General features: G+C 38.7%; 1 protein-coding gene and 1 long non-coding RNA gene across 5 annotated transcripts in view; one reads left to right on the top strand and one right to left on the bottom strand.

Annotated features, from left to right (window-relative positions):
- Nucleotides 1–20612, bottom strand: part of grid2 (glutamate receptor, ionotropic, delta 2) — a 2248146-nt gene that overhangs the window by 21995 nt on the left and 2205539 nt on the right. For all 4 annotated transcript variants that reach the window (XR_004560786.1, XR_004560787.1, XM_034170483.1 and 1 more), the window contains exon 15: nucleotides 7643–7883. Coding sequence is in view for 2 of the 4 variants with exons in the window: in XM_034170483.1 (XP_034026374.1) it covers nucleotides 7643–7883 (241 nt within the window). In the remaining 2 variants the exon portion in view is untranslated. The remainder of the gene's footprint in view (nucleotides 1–7642; nucleotides 7884–20612) is intronic.
- On the top strand, nucleotides 4665–20361 carry LOC117510679. The gene is made up of 3 exons (XR_004560792.1): nucleotides 4665–4675; nucleotides 7949–7951; nucleotides 20274–20361. It is a non-coding gene; the product is annotated as an uncharacterized LOC117510679 (long non-coding RNA).

Below are 20612 nucleotides of genomic sequence, written 5' to 3'. Positions count from 1 at the left end.
CCACGTCTTTTCACAATTCCTGTGCTAGTCAGACGACGTCCCGGATAAAACACAGCGTCCAGTTTGGAAATGAATGGCACATTCCACGTTACAGGAGTTTTTGTCATGGAAAGAGGAGAGGAGGCTTCGCACGTCGCGGCAGTGCCGCATGGCGCAAAGCATTGCCATGATGAAGCTTCACGGGACATGTTCTGGCATGTCCAGGCACATCCACAATTTCTCGGATAATCACTCGATGGAAAAACCACCGACAGCTGTCTGAACACCATCTCATTGCCGTCCTGTGAGACCAAAACGGAGGTGGTTTTGTCTCGCTCCAGTAGCGAATCCATCGTGACGCGCGAAGCCTCCGCTCTGCTTTCCATGACAAAATCTCTTGTTAAAAGTGAAATCTGCCGGAAAATGGTTGATGTCCAGCTCTTGTGATAACCAGAGAAATGGCACACGATGGTCACGGATCCATACAGCCATCCGTTTAGAAATGAAATGGTCGTTCAGCCTGTCGATGGCGGCTTCGGAGCGCGGCGCGCCCCACAGCCGCTGGGGGCCATCCTTAAAGCAACAGTAACACTCCTTATTCTCTACCAAGCCCGTAACATTTTCACCGAAAGCCAGATAAATTTTTCTAATGGTTTCCAGCTGCCAGTCTCTAACAGTTTCTGAAAAAATTCTGATGGAAAAAAAGCCCAAATGATTCCACCATTTCCTGGCAATGAAACAACGACGAGAGGGGTGGACCACTCCTCACTCAAAGCCTACTCACAGGCGAATGACGCAACTGACAGGCGTGGAAAAACTCACGCATGCGCACGAGGGTTCAAGCTTGTCTGACGCAATCACACGTGATTCAAAGGTCGGATACTTTTCTAATAGACCTCGTATACAATGTGTGACCACTTTTCCCCTATTAAATATATGTTATTTCTGTGAGTTGATAAAATGACATTTTGTTTAAGGTGGTTTCTTATTTGGCTTTTACAGTGGTTTTATTATTGTGTGATCTTCTGCCCCTGTTTTTGTGCTGTTATGCGCTGTGCACTATGCTACCTGTATAATTGTTTTTTTTTTTTTTCTTTTATTTGAAAATAACTGCTTTAACATGACAACTGATTAGTTTCTTTAAGAAAACAGGGACGCACCCCTCCCCCCACTTATATTTGAGTTTTGGTCAAATAGAAAAAAAAATAGCATTTCAGTCTCATTTTCTTTTGAGATACTGACAAATTTCAGAAACATCAGTTACTATTTACATGTTTCAAACAAGCCTTAGAAGCATTGACACTTTACCTAATATTCCAATCAGAAGAACAAGTTGACAATTATTTATCATTACACTTGTCCCATAATCCCTATGTTCCTGTAATGTCACAGTGTTGCTGTCTTTCTTAAGATAAAATCTAATAGAATTTCACTTGTGTAAATAACACTGACACATTTTTAATATAAAATTGCAACAGGGAAGCTATTTTCTTTATGTCTTGTCGTCATCGGTGGGCACTGCTTGTTGATGAGGTCAAAAGCTTAGTTCACACAGGTGTCTTTTGTAGGTTTTGACACCAATAAGGCTACACGTCTGTTTCTAAATAGACATAATTACTAATTGTGTACTTTTTAATTCAAGGAAATAAAGAACGTATGTGGATGAGTTTGCATGCTTGGATGGCAGCAGTGCTTTCTAGTTACACTTTCCCAGTTCTACTACTAGATATTGTGCACATATTTCTGCACATTTTTATTTACTGTGTGCATATTTATACACATTTCTAAATTCAAATACAAGTTGTTGTTGAATTCCACACTTTGTATAGAAATGTTCATGTGCAGTGATTGAGCACAAATCTGTGTGTACGATTCATTCATTCATGTTGATTTACATCACACATTATAGTAACTCTGTCTGAAGTAGGCAGTTCTCAGTGGGGGGCACAGTTAACCAAAAAGTTAGCTCTGATAACTGCTAATCAGCTAACTGAAAAGTTAACTTTTATAAGGCTAAACCGATAAAAATTTTGTGGAAGCTACAGCTAACCACTAATTTTCAGTATTGATCCGGTACACTCTCAGCTACTGACAAGCCGGTTTTGAGTTTAAGCACCACCAACGCTTCTCATTAGAATCAAAGACGATCACAAACCCAACACAAGCAATGAGCCAGCGCTTCAGTCTTTGTGCACCCTGCCCACTGCTGTAAAAAAGACTCATTTCCCTTCATAGCATACAATGGTCCAGCCGTGAAGCTGAAGTCCTCAAAAGGAAAGCAGGTTTGATTTATGGTTTTGATTTATAAACCAAATCAATCTGGATAGTTTAACTACATTAATGTCAAGTCTGTCATTTGTACAAAGTGAAAATATAACACATGTTTTAATTTTAAAATAATGCACAAATTCTGAAGTTTTGAACATTAACACACATAGATGCCAAAATGCATTATGGGTAAACTGAGCCTCCAATCACTGATTGGTTGATTCATTATATGTAAAAACCAACACACAAGTTCACGTGTGTCTTGGTTGTTACAAATAAATGTATATTTCTATAATATGTAATTTTTTAATTTGTTAAAAAAGGCATTTGCAAAACTGAAAATTATGTTTGTTGTCATTCAGCAACAACTGTGTGATATAACTGGGCATCATTCACACTGCCATCCAGTAGATGGGTCAAAATGCATAGAACACTGCCATCTATGGTGGACAGCTTCACAGTGGAGTGAAATAAAAGAAGAACAAGAAAACAGAGCAAATAGAGGTGTGAGTCTTCCATGTGCCTTCTGGCACAGCTTCTTAAAAAAATCCTTCTTTGTGTGTTGCTGTTGTTCAGGAACTTTTGACATTTTATTGGTTCATTAGCATTGATTTCTGAAGATATTTTAACATTTGTTCCAGAAGTTAAGGTGTGTCAGTTTTTCTGAGCAAGACTGGATTGTGGTTTGACAGTTTGGCCATTTTTCTTTTCTTGCCAGTCACAAATCTGTCCTTCTTGTTCTTATTTTATGTGAATGATACTCATCTGAGTCTTCTTAGCATTGCAGTGGTCAGGTATGTTTTTTTCAAAGCAAATCATATTAAATGTAATGTTTCAACTCACACACTCCTGCAATGGCTAAGTGCCCACCAATTGCTTTTGAGTTAGCAACCATGAATTTATTATTTCTTAGTTACTGCATCTTTGGTATCTTGGTGCATCTCTAAAAAGTGTTGTGTGCATGTTTCTCAGTGTCATTCGTCCCCATGTGTATGTGTGTTTTTGAAGGAGAAATGTCTGAAAAATTCCAAAATTAAATACAACCATTCATATTTGACAGCTGTTGACCTGAAAGGCTCCATTAACATTGATGAAATCAAAAAGATTAATAATATTTTTTGTGTTCGCAAGCTTTTAGACATAATCTACAGCTGACTGCGAAATGAATAACAGGCTGCTCAGTACATCGATATGCATAAACTGTGCAGACGATCTACAAAGAAAGTAAAAAACCATCACTGTCTAAACTTCGGCAGCTCCTGCTGCTCACTCTTGGGACCTCACTCCTGGGGTCCAAATCCAACGGCGTGTTGAAGTGACCCACACTGTGCTTAATATGACTTTGGGTTCATCAAAAGATGTGATGTTTGTGTGGCTGCTCAGCGGCAGACATGACTGCTGGTCTGAATGACAGATTAAAGCTGCTAACTGAGGGGGTGGTGGGGGGAGCTGTAAACAGGCAGCATGTGTACGTGTGTGTGTGTCACATTCATTGAAGAAAAGATTGTGACATCCACACTCAATTCATCAAAGTTACATGAATTGCCATATACAGTTCAGAAAAACAGGACAATGGATTTGGGACAAGAAATATTTTTGTGGCAGCAAGAGAGTAATTGAAATTAAATTGAACACCATTGTGGTTTTACCTGCACAATGTCCAAATCAAACGTCTTTGTTTGAGCACAATGTGGGCATTGAATCCAGTGTCCACAGGACTGTGTATCTCTGTTCTGCATTGTAAGATGTTATAAAATGCAAGGACGCATGAATAACTACACTACAGAATGTTAAGGTATGAAAAAGCATGATTTAATTTAAAGGCCTGCCAGTGATTTTTAAAAAACAAAATTTGTCTTATATTGCTGTACTTTAATCAAAGGTGAATTTCACCATTCAAGAATGTTTTAATAGAACTAATGTTGTTAAAAGGTTAATTTGTTGAGAAATACTTAAATAGAAGAAAACAGAGCTCCCATGTGTCTTTTAGTAAACTGGAGCTGAAATTTCTTTTTTTTTTTTTGCCACCCCATCGTGAAACCCAACAACTAGTGATGCAATAGACAAATGTTGCATGATGCACAGTTTCCCCAGTCACAGCCACAAAAGCCTGTAACTCCTTCAGAGTTGTCATGTGTGTCTTGGTAGCTTCCCTCACCTATCTCCTTCACTCAGTGTTTGAGAACTGCCTATTCCCAACAGATTTACCATACAGAAGCAGTACCATTCTGTTTGTATTGGTTAGAGTTTGCTGCAAATGAATTTTCAGTGACTTGGAAATGCTCATGTATCCATCCTCTGACTTGTTGAAACACACCTGGTTGTAAAAGTGAGGAAAAACAATCTTTTTATTTAGTTTATCCAAGTATTTATGGGCTCTAACAATTTCTAAAGGCTTAACGATATTTTTGTTAAACCCAAGCTTAAAGTCTACACGACAAGCAACCAGTTATGTTAAATGGAATAGTCCTAGTAAGTACAGCTTGATACTTGTTTGACTGTGCTTCATCAAGGTAAAAATTTGTAGCAGAAGCAACTTTTGTCACAGTTCTTACCAAGGATGCAGCCGGGCGCAGCTTTACTTTCATTTTTGAGGCTGTTGCCAGGTAGCCATTTCGTCCCGTTTTTGCACTTTTCTGGATTTTGGGGGATTGTAATAGAACAGTTTCCTGTAGAATAGGGGTACAATACATCTGAGTTTTCAGCATTCTCTCTTAGTAGGGTCCAATTTTTTGTGACAGGAGTCTCTGTGGACTACAGTGTTTGACACTGTGATATGTAATGAAAGAAGGGAGCAATTTAAGACAAGCCTGGTGATGTGGAGATACACTCTGGAGAGAAGGAGAATGAAAGTCAGCAGCAGACAGATGGAGTCCATGTGCATGCGTGAGAGGGAGTGCAGCGGAATGGTGCACTGGCAAGGAGTAGCGGTTTTAAAGGTAGTTGAGTTTAAATGCTAGGGGTTGGTGCAAAGTTGTATTTCTTCATAACTGATGTAAATAAAGTTCAAGACATATTCAGTGACTTGGAAATGTTCATGTATCCATCCACTGACTTGTCTGAAGAAAACTGGCAATTAAACTGATTATCTACAGGTATTATACCAAAGAAGCTGATTACTTATGCAACCCATCATCTTGGCTTTTATATTTTTAATTTATTGATATCAAGTTGTTGAGATTTTCTTTGAGTTTGAGTCTAAGGAAGATCATTTTAGAAATTTTTATATTGAGAAGCCTGATTTACTTTTTGTATTTGAAATGCCATAAACAAATTTAAAAGTGTGAAATACCAAGGGGATGAATACTTTTGCAAGCCACTGTAACTATTTGAATTTGTTTCTATATGATTGCTTTGTATCTATTTTACCAGGTAAAGTAATGTGATCTGAATATAAATTACCCTGGTATAACTGCCATTTTCATTCCTACATTTTGTCATCTTTTCTAATTTATTCTTGGTAGAAATTAAATTAGGTTGACACCATTGGTTAAGTCATGAAAAATACTCTTAAATATCATTATAGTTCCTCCTTTAAATCTCGTTTTGACACAGTCCACATTTTTTAAGAACACATTACATTAAAAAATATAAAACTCCACTGATTGTTTGCTGTGTTAAGTCACCACTTAGGAAAACTATTCCAAATTCTCTCAAGTTATTATCCAAAAGTTAATATCAACCTAACTTTGAAGATTCAACAGAAGGGAAATTGTTTGAAGTTTCACCTGATGTGAAACTCCCACCCCCCTACGAAAATTAATCTATGCTCCTCCGTGCCTCAGAGTAATTTGTTACCAACACATAAATAATTAACTCTCCAGCAAAAGCGAAAATATTATTTCACACATAATTATTTTCCATTCATCAGAGCTATGTTTTGCATACCAAATTTGCTACACTTTGCTGCAATTTCACAGTTTTTACTGAAATGATTCACCTGAATGGACTCCCTCTTTGTTTCGGTTGGGACTTCAGTTAGAAAATGATTCAACTCTTTATCAAATCCATTAGTGGATTTGAAAAAAAGGGGACAAAATCCATTAGTGAAGACAATCACTAAAACTGAAACCTGCCAGCAATGATACATTCTGCTGTAACTTGCTTCTGTGGTGCAGTGCATTAACAGAAAAGCAACAGCCACACTGTACTTGCTGCCATCTGGGTTTTTATTTGTACATGTCTGACTTGTCTGTGGTAGATAAAGCTGCCAACTGCAGGGCTTCTCCCAGGGGAAAACGTTGCTTGACTCACTTTTATTACCTCAAATGATCTCCCTGCTGAGGCGATCAACCGTACATCAGCTGATTAGATATTTCAGAGGGTGCCGCTGCTGATTTACAAGGTGGAGCGCCTCCGCTGATTTGGTGTGGACACAGGTATAAATATCCCATGTTTAATGCAGCAAGTCTTTTTGTCTCTCTCTTGGTTAAGGCACACTGCAGCATACCAACAGGCCCTTCATGCTTTCAACATTGAAACACAGAACAGTGGCAGTTTGACAATGCTCAACATGAAATCAAAAACTCTATGTAAGTCTTAAAGGTTGGTAAACGCCGATTGTGCACAAAATGACCCTTTTAGAATGGCCAAATATCTGTGTCAGGTTTATGGTTTATGTGAAGGTGTGCTGAAATAATTCCATAAGGTCTGATAAAGATCAAACCTTTATGGAATATTTTTTTCCCTCAAAATGCAAAGCTAATTATGGATGACTATAGTAAATATAGCAATTGATAAAATAAGCAGTCAGCTGACTTCCATGGATGAAATACTTAAAATGTCTGATTTAATGTGCAGATGAGGAGTTTTTATGGCCACAGGCCTCAGGTTTGACATCAAAATACCTTTTATTCAGTTTGATTGTGTGGAATATGATGGTGAGCAGTTGTGATCCAAGGGAGGTTGGTTTGTTATTGAAAAAAACAACAACAAAAAAGTGCATGATGACTAACGTCTATGTCACTCATTCAGTTTGTGTCTTCACACTGTTGTATGGGGGAGATGTCATGCCATCTGTTGGATATTAAATCTTGTGTAATGTCATATGTCTTATTTGGTATCTGTGTGAATTGGCAGTACTTTAGATTAAGCTTTTATACACAAGGAGAAAAATTGGCTGCCACTTTTATTTCATGATTATCTTGAGAAAATTATCATTTTAGTCTTTCCACCCTGGCAACACAGTCACAACTTTATATGCATAGACAGCTAGAATTCAAGTTCCATTCATGAATCCAGCCAGCCAGCCACCCATTATCCATACTTGATTTCTATTTTAATGGTTGTAGAGAACTGGAATGTACTGATTACACCACTCCTCTCTTTTCTTATGAGCCTAAACTGAATTTTCTCTCCGTTTCTCTACCTTTTGGTCACCCATCCATCCTCCTACCTCCTTGGAGGGCACTCTAGATCCCTTCCTCCGTGACCACCAGCTTTCCACCATGGCAATAAGGCAGGAGAGCACCACTCCAGCTGCCAAGACGAAGAAAACCCCGGCAAAGCTGTGAATGTCCAGGGCGTTGCCATGCTGTCGTGTCTGGATCGAGCTGTAGAGATCACATGGGCTCTCTTTGGGCCACCACTTGAGTTTCAGGATATCCATGTCACCATTCTGCTGAAGTTCCAGGATTCTACAATGTAAGCGGGACGGTACACATGAGAATGTAAGCACACACACATACAGACACACATTAAGTGTGTGCACACACATATTTCTGTGAAAAAATGTTGTACATATTAAAATACTGAATGGGAATATCAACCCAATCTCACGCCATTTTGAGATGGCGTCACAAAAAGTAAATTAACATGAGCGAAGTATTGCGCAGCAGTGCAAAGCTCACTCATGGTACAGGGCGTCCTAAACAGGAAGTGCCAATTTTCAAATCCACAGTAAAACAGGAAATATTCAAATGTCAAACACTTCCTGGATTGACAGACGAGATCCCATGGACTCTCACGGGAACTCAGTGGCAAGCTCACATTCAAACAGGAAGTGCCAACCTTTCAGTCACAGTGAAACAGGAAATGTTGAACACTTCCTGGCATGGGTGGAGCTAGAGTGGAGGCCGGGGTTTGACTGGACTCCCCTGAAATCTGATTGGACACAGATGATTGACATGTCACAGCACCACACATCTGGTTGAAAGACCTGCATTTTCAAATCAGTGAGTCACATTGACTGCTAGGTTCCTCCTGTCCAGTAGTTAGTGCTGTGTACCACAAAAAGTTCTAATCCACCTTAGCAGAAGAAGGAAAATGTTTGCTTCAGATTTGAACTGAACATATCATTTGAACTATGGACTTCTAATCACAACAAACTTATATTGGTGAGTTAACGACCGTATTTTATGCCAGAAATGAGGTCCAGGTTGTTAAAAGCAGCATCTCTCCTTTAATTCGGGTTGTCTTATATACACGTTTAAACTAACAGACAGCAGCTGGTTCATGCTCTGTTGGCTTATTAGTGCAGCAGTAAAGTATCATTCAATATTCCTTTTGAAAAAAAAAAAATCAAATGATCCCTCTCTCTTTTTTTCAGGAAATTGAACTGCAAACAGCATTTCTTGTATAAAAGTGAGACTTCTTTGTAGGTACATCACTCAATAATAAAATGACAATAAAAGGGTTTATTTCAAAGTATGAATCACAGTTTGACTTTCGAATGGATTCTCTTGCAAATTGTAGACCACCTAATAGAATTCATGTAGTTGTAAAACTGAAACGAAACTGAGTAATTTCAAGGTAAAGCAGACACCCATCTTAGCTATTTGTATTTATTTAAAAAATATTGGATACTTGGCAGCTTTTCATTATTTTTAGGTTAATGTTAAGTTATTTTTTCCACAGTATTGTACATACACTGAACCAGAATTAATTAGAATAAAATGATTGTGTATTATTGTTATTAGTATTATTATTCTGTAAAATCAGATGATTTGCAAAACTTTCTTTTGCCGCAAATTCAGGATTTTTCAAAAAAGTTAACACATGCAATAGCAAACATAAACAGCAACACCGCAGTCCACAGATGATGTGTTGTTATATCAGATGAGGAATGAGGAATATCAAGATTTTTAACAACCATACTGATGCAAAACTAGATAAATATTTAAATAATAGAGTCATAATGCATTTATTAAAACTTTAATAAAAAAAAAATATTTACACAGAACTGCAGTTCCCATAACTAATCTCCACCATTTGAGGGCAGTGTTGACCAAGAGAAACCTCCCTCCAAGTCCTTGAACTGATTATAGCTTGCATTAATGTTTTGCAGCACAGCGCGTACACTGTCACAATGTCATTATGCAGCCAAGCTTTAGTCCCACAATTAATGGCTTTAGAGAGGATGCAGCTCAGAGGTTGATGGGGGCCCTCTGTTAGCCTTCAGCTTATTATTTAACTGGGTCGTTCATTGTGGCTTGAAGGAGAGGGGCAGACACAAGCAGACAAACAGACGTGCAGAGGCTCTCTTCATAACAGAACAGAAGGAGAGACAAAAGGTTGACATGGAACATGTGACCGCCCCGATCCTATTGAAATACTGGACGTGTCACAATCAGACGTGCAGAATGTCACCGACATGAATGTGTGCACGTCCAAGCAGTTCAGATGGGATCCATGCATGGAGACAGGTGTTTGCAATGCTATATATCCTATGGGCAAACTGCGCCTTATGATTTCATATAAGACACGTTGACATGAATGACAGTGCCCCGCCTTACTTAATTTTTCTACACATAAAACACAAATTACTGGAAATCAATCAAAAAATGCAAATGTGCTCCACAGACAGCTAACATAATTAATTTTAACCACAATAGTCAGAAAAATGGGGCTCATTTCAGTGTAAATCAACTCAACAGGCTCCATAAGCATGTCACTTTCACTTAGGGATGTTGTCTTTTCACTTCTTTGGCTTTGCAGAGCTTGTGGGACTGAGGATGCATTAGCATGCCAGTTAGATTTGGCTTTGATGTAATAGGTCAGAACAGAGCAGAATTGAAAAGAAAATAGCAGAAAAATGAAGCAAAATAAGAGAGAGATGAGATACAAAGTCATGAAAAGCACAAATTTACCAGAAGCTATTCACTTAAAGGCGTCATATTGTGCAAAATATTAACCACCTTTTATAGTTAAATACTAGCAAACTACCCGTTCTTCAGACGGTGAAGAAAGAGTGTACTAATCTTCAGTCACTGACGCGGGAAAGTGTGCAGCAGTATACTGACACAACATATTAGCTTCCAAAAGAAAGCTTTCAAAGAATTTTGAAGTAGCAGCTATAACAGCTGATAACCCGTAAGTTGGAGAGGAAATGGCGTCTCACTAATTTAGAAGATCTTCACTTAGCCTGGAAAAAGAGTTTGTTGCTCTATAAGAAAGCCCTTCGTGAAGCTAGGACATCTTTCTACTCATCACTAATTGAAGAAAATAAGAACAACCCCAGGTTTCTTTTCAGCACTGTAGCCAGGCTGACAAAGAGTCAGAGCTCTATTGAGCTGAGTATTCCATTAACTTTAACTAGCAATGACTTCATGACTTTCTTTGCTAACAAAATTTTGACTATTAGAGAAAAAATTACTCATAACCATCCCAAAGATGTATCGTTATCTTTGGCTGCTTTCAGTGATGCCGGTATTTGGTTAGAGTCTTTCTCTCCGATTGTTCTGTCTGAGTTATTTTCATTAGTTACTTCATCCAAACCATCAACATGCTTATTAGACCCCATTCCTGCCAGGCTGCTCAAGGAAGTCCTACCATTATTTAATGCTTCAATCTTAAATATGATCAATCTATCTTTGTTAGTTGGCTATGTACCACAGGCCTTTAAGGTGGCAGTAATTAAACCATTACTTAAAAAGCCATCACTTGACCCAGCTATCTTAGCTAATTATAGGCCAATCTCCAACCTTCCTTTTCTCTCAAAGATTCTTGAGAGGGTAGTTGTAAAACAGCTAACTGATCACCTGCAGAGGAATGGTCTATTTGAAGAGTTTCAGTCAGGTTTTAGAATTCATCATAGTACAGAAACAGCATTAGTGAAGGTTACAAATGATCTTCTTATGGCTTTGGACAGTGGACTTATCTCTGTGCTTGTTCTGTTGGACCTCAGTGCTGCTTTTGATACTGTTGACCATAAAATTTTATTACAGAGATTAGAGCATGTCATAGGTATTAAAGGCATTGCGCTGCGGTGGTTTGAATCATATTTGTCTAATAGATTACAGTTTGTTCATGTAAATGGGGAATCTTCTTCACAGACTAAAGTTAATTATGGAGTTCCACAAGGTTCTGTGCTAGGACCAATTTTATTCACTTTATACATGCTTCCCTTGGGCAGTATTATTAGACGGTATTGCTTAAATTTTCATTGTTACGCAGATGATACCCAGCTTTATCTATCCATGAAGCCAGAGGATACGCACCAATTAGCTAAACTGCAGGATTGTCTTACAGACATAAAGACATGGATGACCTCTATTCCTGCTTTTAAACTCAGATAAAACTGAAGTTATTGTACTTGGCCCCACAAATCTTAGAAGCATGGTGTCTAACCAGATCGTTACTCTGGATGGCATTTCCCTGATCTCTAGTAATACTGTGAGAAATCTTGGAGTTATTTTTGATCAGGATATGTCATTCAAAGCGCATATTAAACAAATATGTAGGACTGCCTTTTTGCATTTACGCAATATCTCTAAAATCAGAAAGGTCTTGTCTCAGAGTGATGCTGAAAAACTAATTCATGCATTTATTTCCTCTAGGCTGGACTATTGTAATTCATTATTATCAGGTTGTCCTAAAAGTTCCCTAAAAAGCCTTCAGTTGGTTCAGAATGCTGCAGCTAGAGTACTGACGGGGACTAGCAGGAGAGAGCATATCTCACCCGTGTTGGCCTCCCTTCATTGGCTTCCTGTTAATGCTAGAATAGAATTTAAAATTCTTCTTCTTACTTATAAGGTTTTGAATAATCAGGTCCCATCTTATCTTAGGGACCTCGTAGTACCATATTACCCCATTAGAGCGCTTCGCTCTCAGACTGCAGGCTTACTTGTAGTTCCTAGGGTTTGTAAGAGTAGAATGGGAGGCAGAGCCTTCAGCTTTCAGGCTCCTCTCCTGTGGAACCAGCTCCCAATTCAGATCAGGGAGACAGATACCCTCTCTACTTTTAAGATTAGGCTTAAAACTTTCCTTTTCGCTAAGGCTTATAGTTAGGGCTGGATCGGGTGACCCTGGACCATCCCTTGGTTATGTTGCTTTAGACGTAGACTGTGTTTCATAATTATTGTATGGCCTTGCCTTGCAATGTGGAGCGCCTTGGGGCAACTGTTTGTTGTGATTTGGCGCTATACAAGAAAAACGTTGATTGATTGAACAGACACACTAAGCCCTTATTTAAGGTTAAACTTCATCATTTTTTAAGTCCAAATAATTATGAAACGACTGACTGTTGTGTTAATAAAATGGATGTAACTTTTAATTTTTTCTGATTATGTTATGAAGTTGTAATAAATTTTATCTATCACACCACCAGGTGGCAGTAAAAACATTTGCAGCAGTAACAGCGCCACCTAGTGTATACTGAAGTATGAGAATGACAGATTATAATAAATTATGAGAATGCATGAAATTCAAGGTAAGACTGGAAAGAAAGTGTAATAAAAACATGCTGACATTTGTTTGCAATAATTAAGAAGCAATGCTTTCACAAAAATATACTGTTTTTATGCTTTTTAAAAAATTTTTTTGGACGCTGCCCGAGCGCTATTTTTGGCGTCAAAATGAGGCTGGTAGCTCCCGAACCATAATAGCTGGCACAAATGTGATGGCAGATTTGTAATCTGTGGATGTTTTTGCCCTAGAAAACATCTTCAGATAATTTTCAATGACCTACCTTGATGAAATATGGACAAAAAAGCAGTGCTCAGTGGCAATGCACTGAATGTCATACATGGAAGCTGGACGGATTCATACTTGCTAGCAAAAATGCCATCTGGTGGAAATTGGCAGTATATCACAGATCGGCGGTTCTAATTAACCGCAAAATGTTGACAATTAAGGGGATCTGTGAAAGAGACATGATGTGCGTCCGTAACTACAGAGGATATGGGAAGATTGAGATCGTAGAGATGTGTGAGGTGAGCAGATGGAGAACATTGAGGACAAAAAATGGGACCTCCATGCTTAGTATATAGATTCAAGCTTGCCCAATTGGATGCAGAGCAGGTGGCTCTGTGGGACAGGAGTTGGACTACCAGGGTAGGATTCTAAGTATGTGCTTCGGGCTGCCCGTCTATGTTCTTGGACAAAACGCCTCATCCGCATTGCCCCAGTCCACCCAGCTGTCCAGCCTTGGTTGGGGGTATTAACCTGTGATGGACTGGCGCCCCATCCAGAGGAAGTCATGGACTCTCAGCTGCTTCACTCCATGTATCTGTGGGTAAGAAGTGGCCCCATGGACCTCAGGCCCTGTATTTCTTCCAGTTGGGCATGCATGTGTGCTGTAATGTCAATAAAATGAGACCTGGAATAGCTCATTTTAGATTTTTGTGATATATATTGTGATATCTGTCCATTGGACGGCCCAGGGCCAAGCATCACCCCACCCCATTTTTTTAAGAAAGTTGGCTAAATGCCTATACCTGAAATTAAATTAAATGGAATACATTTAATGAATGAGGACAAAAAAAAAAAGATGTACACAATCAGGTGAGTTATTTGTGATATTTTTTATTTGTGATGAAATTAGACATTTCACTGAAATTGGCATTCTGATGATACATGATATTGGCCATGCTCATGCATCAGCCCACACCCTCTTCAGGCAGAATTTCACATGGAGAGCCCTGGGCTCTCTGATGGGATAGCAAAGTATGACAGAGAAATTCATATCTGGACTCCTGCATACACCCACTCAGCCAATCTTCACTCTGTGTGACACACCCACAGTCTGTGGGGGAGAAAGACAGAAGGACACCCCCTCTCTGACAATAAAGGGCGCGTGACAAGCAGCAGCTCCTTTTCAGTTAAAGAGGAACTATGCAACATTTTTACCTTCATTTTACCATTTCCGTTGTCCGTTGAACAAGAGTCTTGGGTCTCATGAGATACACGAACTGCTATGACACTACAACAACACATGCATGCCTTCCTATCGAGGTACTGGTCAGCTAGCACTTATAAGAGCAAGTCAATGACAGTTTTCTTTATTACATGTTCATTGTCAAAAAAACAACAAAAAAACAAAAACAAACAAACAAAAAAAACACAAACAAAATTAAACAAATAAAATAAGCTGGAGACATTTGTCATGAAATGCCCCATGCACAGTACTATGTACTTTTCCATGTAAAGTGCAGTAATATGTACATGTGTGGGGTAGGTATTTGGTTGAACCCTCGTGTGTTTGATGTAAACTGGGATACATACTGGAAAAACTGGAGATTGACATTATATTTATTTAGAGATTGTGGCCAACAGTGACCATAAAAAGCTGGTAGCCTTCGAACAAATGCAACTATTGGTAATTTTTGAAAAGTAGGTCAAGGTCACTGGCCCTTGAACCCATGTGAAGTACTCCTCCAAGGCATGTACCCACCAAATATGAAGTTTTTGCAAGCAATAGGTGCTGAGGTACATTGCGGCGAACAAATTTCAGGCAAAGGATTTGACAGTTGTGACCATTGGTCACCTTGAAAAGTAAGTCAAGGCCACCAACTTTCAAACCCATGCGAAGTACTCCTCCAAGGCATGTACCCATCAAATATGAAGTTTCTGTGAGCAATAGGTGCTGAGCTACGTTGTGGCAAAGGATTAGGCAGTTGTGACCATTGGTGACCTTGGAAAGTAGGTCAAGGTCACCGACCTGGGTGAGGAAGATACAACATGCATATGCATGTTGTATCTTCCTCACCCATTTGAGCTGTGACTTCCTATCTTTGCAATTCATTGGTTTATAGATTGCTGTGATGTCAATTGCAAGGTTACAATCGCTTGAATCAATAGAAGACTATTATATATAAATTAATTTCAGTCGGTTCCCCTTAAAATAGCATTGTTCTGGTACATGTAATATTAGCAAGACCTTCATGTGCAATACATGAGACTAGCTCCTTGTGGAAAAAAAAAAAAAGTTGTTGTTGAGAGGAAAGCTGCTCCACCGAGCCACAATAAATCTCTTTTAGAAGAGACCAATAAGGTGAGTATCTGAGTCAGAGTCTCTGGCGTCTTCCCAGTGACCTCTAGTGTTCATCAGGGATGTGGATTCTGGCTCCTACTCTGTTTAATACTTGTGCGGACTGGGTGTTGGATAAGCTTGCAGAGTTCTACAACCTGGGTGATTTGTTACTGAGAAAAGGTTCATTGACCTTGACTTTTTGGGATCAATGAGTGCTCTGACTGTGGCACTTAAGAAGGTGAGTGAGTCTCTGGGTTTGTAATTACAAAGAATACAGACCAAGCTTTCAATGAATTCCTGGATTCAGACATGTATTTGTTTATTGTGAAACTAGTGTCAAACCTTGGGCTTGGAGATCGAGAGACACCTAGGATGATCTTATGGAGCCATGAGGTTGCTGAACCGTGCGCCACAAGACACCTGGGTCCCATTTCAGTGCCTGTGTCAAATAAATGGTTATTGAGGGAGAGTCAGATGAGGTGCGCTACTTGCATTGTGAGGGATTGTCAGCCATGACAATGTGTCCATTTGACATGCTTCCCTCAAAATGATCCAGTGTGTCGGAGCCTCAGTACTGAGCAATGTCTTTCACACAGTGACCTTATTTTCCCCTGATGTTCTGACAACTGACATTTCATGCAGACACAGGCCTGACGTCTGACAGACAGCTTCAAAGAATGATAGATTGAACAAAGGCTAATTAGTTGGAATACGAGCAATTCCCACCTATCAAAGAAGTCAGACAATGTTTTTTTTATAAAGATTTCATCTTTTTTTTTTGGTTTTAAGCCAACTTCTGAAGATTTCTTGTTTCTTAATTTATGTCCTTTTATGTTTCATAAAGAGAGGCAAGCTATGTTTGCAGTTCCCATCTGTTATCTCTGGCTGAGATTCTGATGCTGTCGCGTATCCCCCTTATCATGCCAAAGTTGCTGCACACCATTTAGTAACTGAAGAACTGCTAATATAATATAAAGTATTACTAAGAAATTTTTCAACAGCTCCTTGCGATAAAAACACAACAAAACATATTTCATTAGGCCTGAAAAATGTGTTGTGTGTACATGGCGGCTGCTTTGCATGTTGATCTTCATTTCATGTGACCATGTTAACAGATTAATCCTTGTGTATCGTAAGCATGAGGGAAGGGTCCCAAACATGACATTGTGACCTCACATTGTGTCTACCTCTACAAAATAGAGACAGCCAGCAGCTATTTTTCATACGTGAGGCATGTAACAAAAATGGACAGAAAAATGATTTGTAGACATGTTGCTACCATACCGGCAACATTTAATAATTAACACCTTTCACTAGAGTGTATATATCTGGAGAAGAGGTCACAGACATAAAAATATATATTAACATATATATTCACATATTTAAAAAATTTGACAAAAAAAAAGTCACAACTGATATCTGGTTCCATTGAGTCACTTTTCTGGTCTCAACTAAACTCACAAAAAGCTATTTGACCCACAGAATCTGCATTCATCTAAAAAAGGAAAAGCTGTTGGCTCAGATGGTGAGTCTGTATGTATTTATATATTCATATTTTTAAGTTTACATATGTAACCCTTCTACCACCCGGCTCGTTATAGTAAGGGAGTAATCTGTTATTGTACACCCCTTTTCTTTGACTTCTATGGTAAAAGAGACATTCCAATGTATAAATAACTTCTGTCTAGGGTTAATTATGACTCTCACTTACACAACTAATAATAAGAGGCTTTCCCAGAAATAATAAATCAGTGAATAAGTACTTGAATACAGTAACTTACCAGGTAACTCAGGAATAGTATCTCTAGAATGTACTGCTGAAACCAAAGGAATAATAAACACACACAATTACAATTTCTGGATTATCTTTTTTTTTTTGTATTAATTAAAGGAAAGAACAGGGTAAACACACATTTAAAATTGAAGTATGAAATAATGATTTGACGCTATTACATGAAGTCTTAGTCTTAAAGTGCACTCAGTGTTTTATGCAAACTTGCGAATTAGAACTGTTGGCGCGCGCTAGAGCTCATATCCACTGAAGAACCCTTTGGAAAACAATAATCCTACCAGTCTGGAGCAAATCCTCAACTTCAAGACCCAGAGAGTGACTATGTGCATGCAGAAACTCCTTTCCCTGATCCTTCCACGCAGGTGAGGGTGGTTTCACTGGCAACAACACCGTCTCTCCTCCCGTTCGGCTCTTAACGAGGTAATTGCGTCAGCTGCGCACCATGAACAGCACAGTCTCTCCTCCCGACTCTTAACGAGGCAAAACTTCAAAGCAGCAGCGTTAGCTTCAGTGTTAGCTTAGCCTAGCCTGCTCAGCTCTGTCCTGAACGACAGCTCAAACTCACTCCTTTTCGGTGCGGGTCATTCAGAAAACTCCTCTGTAGTCCATGGATGTGAGGAACTGGTACTCAAGCTCAAGGTAGGTCTGCCTTTAATTTCTTTTAGTCTCCTCACGAATGCATGTCTCTTGCTTGCACCTGCACGACACCTCTCTGTCTCTCTCTCTCTCCTTCTCCATCCCGCCTTCCAGACCCGCTCTTTTTCCTCTTCCTTCCGGTCTTACGTAAGGCACGCAAAGCTTCACAACCAAAAAGATTAATAAAAAAAGTGAATGGATCTGGAATTCAACCTTTTTTTTTTTCCTTACAACTGAACTATGAATTTTTTTTATGAATTCCTTAATATTTATCAATGTTTTTCAACATGAACCAAAGTGAATATTTTATCATTAAACCATGAAATAATGTAAGTTATGTTACAAAGAGAAAACATTAACCACCTAGTACTCATTTATTTATTTTTTTTGTAATAAAATAAACCTTGAAGAAAAAAAATAAAATAAACTGATTTACTAAAAATCAGGTTATTACACATATTATACCATTTTCAACATATGCACTTTCACAGCGGTGCTGTCAAATGACCACCTGAAAGATCAGCTGTATGCATTGGTAAAAAAAAGAAAAAAGATGATTGGACCTTGTAAAGTCATTTAGGGGAGGTGATGGTCTAGTGGTTAAAGCATTGGGCTTGAGACCAGAAGATCCTCAGTTCAAATCCCAGCCTGACTGGAAAATCACTAAGGCCCCCTGGGCAAGGTCTTTAATCCCCTATTGCTCCCGATGTGTGGTGAGCGCCTTGTATGGCATCACCCTCACATCGGGGTGAATGTGAGGCATTATTTGTAAAGCGCTTTGAGCGTATGATGTAGATGGAAAAGCACTATATGAATGCAGTCCATTTACCATTTATTTAAAAAAAAACCGAGCTACTTTACTGAAAGACAGAGTATGGAAGAAAACCATTATCAAGACAAATGTCGTGGAAAGATTGAGCAGCAATACAACAGAAATGAAGCTGAAATGCTCCCCTGTGTAAGTACATACACAGTACAGACACCATGCACATGCCAGCCGGTGTAAAATAGGGATTCGTGTGTCTGTAGAAAACCAAATTTTCAGATAAGATATGACATTCACATCAAACAAGAGCACTTTATTCCTCTCTTCTATTACAGCCTTGTCCACCAGTGCAGGCCACCATCTATCATATGTCTCTAATTGGAACTGCAGAGTTATGCCTCCCTGATGGCCTTACTGGATAAACCTATACATACACACAGGTGTAATATACATACAGCAATGTGGCTTTCATTCTGTTTATATTCCCACTGAAGGTGGGATGATTTCATCAATGATGATTTCATCCCACCATTAAAAAATTAAAAGAAAAACAAGTTACCATACTTTAAATTCACTGTCAGCAGAATACATTGGGGGAAATAGCTTGATGCCTTGTGTGTGTGTTTTCTTCAGTAACTTCAAAACTCTGATTTTGCACAGAAAGAGCAAACCAATAAGATGTTTTTGAGCATCAGTGGGTGATTCTTAGACTATGGGCACTTATTATGTCCTTTGATCATATTGTATGAAAAACAGAAAAAAGGGGAAATTTCACACTTTTATAGTTATCTTTACAATGAAAGTCTGTTAAGAAATTTGTTCTAGTAGTCTATGATGACTTTTTCACCTTTTTTCAACATCATTATATGCAAATATTGCCGTTTTGTGCTTGTCCCACACCCAGACTTTTGATCTTCAATGATAAAAATGAATGGTAAAGAAATGTTTTTTCTAATGTTTTAAAATATCAGTAAAATAATCAAAACATAATTGGGGTATTCAATGTCATACAACTGTTGTGATTTTTTTAAACAAAATGTAGTTGTCCCACACTATTGCCGTAATTTCCACCACAACACTGTAATGTCCCTTGAAACAGTTTGTATGAAAGAGTGTTTGGGTAGTTTCTATGGAGATAAACAGTGACATCAGAGCACATGTATATAGCGCCAAATCACAACAAACAGTTGCCCCAAGGCGCTTTATATTGTAAGGCAATGGTGTGGTGGAAATTACATTTACAAGGCCAATAGTGGCCGTAGTTAAAGAATCACCCCAGTACCACAATAATTATGAGAGCAATGCACACATCTGAACTCAGAAGCTGATTGCACACTTTTCATTGTTTTAGTTCTGATGTAAGTGACATATAAACATGCAAAAATAAATGCTAATGTGAAGAGATCACCAGCTTTGAAGGCTGTGCCAAAGTTTTCTGTACAGTATAATTTTTATTAAAAAATACTATTTTTCTTTCTTTGTTTCATTGATGTGCCCAATGTTGTGATCTCCTGATTCCACCACTTAAAAAGGTGAATGGGGAGTAGGAGTTACTGGGTTTGCAACTGTCCTGCATCAAGACTAAGATCCAGGGCCCGTTTTCACAAAGCATCTCAGAGTCCTCTTAGCAAGCTCCCCAAGAGTAGAAATCTTTAGGCTAAGAGTGATCCAGAAAGTGTCTAAATGCAACTCTAAGCAAGGAGGGGACAGAAACTCTTATCTTTGTGAGGAGGGGGGTTGACCCTGTTGCTAGGTATGATGCAGTCTTGTAAGTGCTGTGATTGGTTGTCACAAAAAGGGAAAAAATAAATAAATAAATGCACTCCGTACTCCTAGTTATTAATGGACAGCAAAATCAACCGATCATATAACCTGGAGTGTATTACAAAATGTGTAATCCTGAAAATAATTTAATGTCATGAAAATTCAGTAAGTATATCTTATATATTATATTTCAGTTCTAAGGTGGAACTATGCTAGTA

This window comes from Thalassophryne amazonica, chromosome 5, assembly GCF_902500255.1.
Source record: "Thalassophryne amazonica chromosome 5, fThaAma1.1, whole genome shotgun sequence".
In the NCBI taxonomy this organism is placed as follows: Eukaryota; Metazoa; Chordata; class Actinopteri; order Batrachoidiformes; family Batrachoididae; genus Thalassophryne; species Thalassophryne amazonica.
The sequence above is the reverse complement of the archived record's forward strand: the minus strand, read 5'-3'. Positions and strand labels throughout refer to the sequence as shown.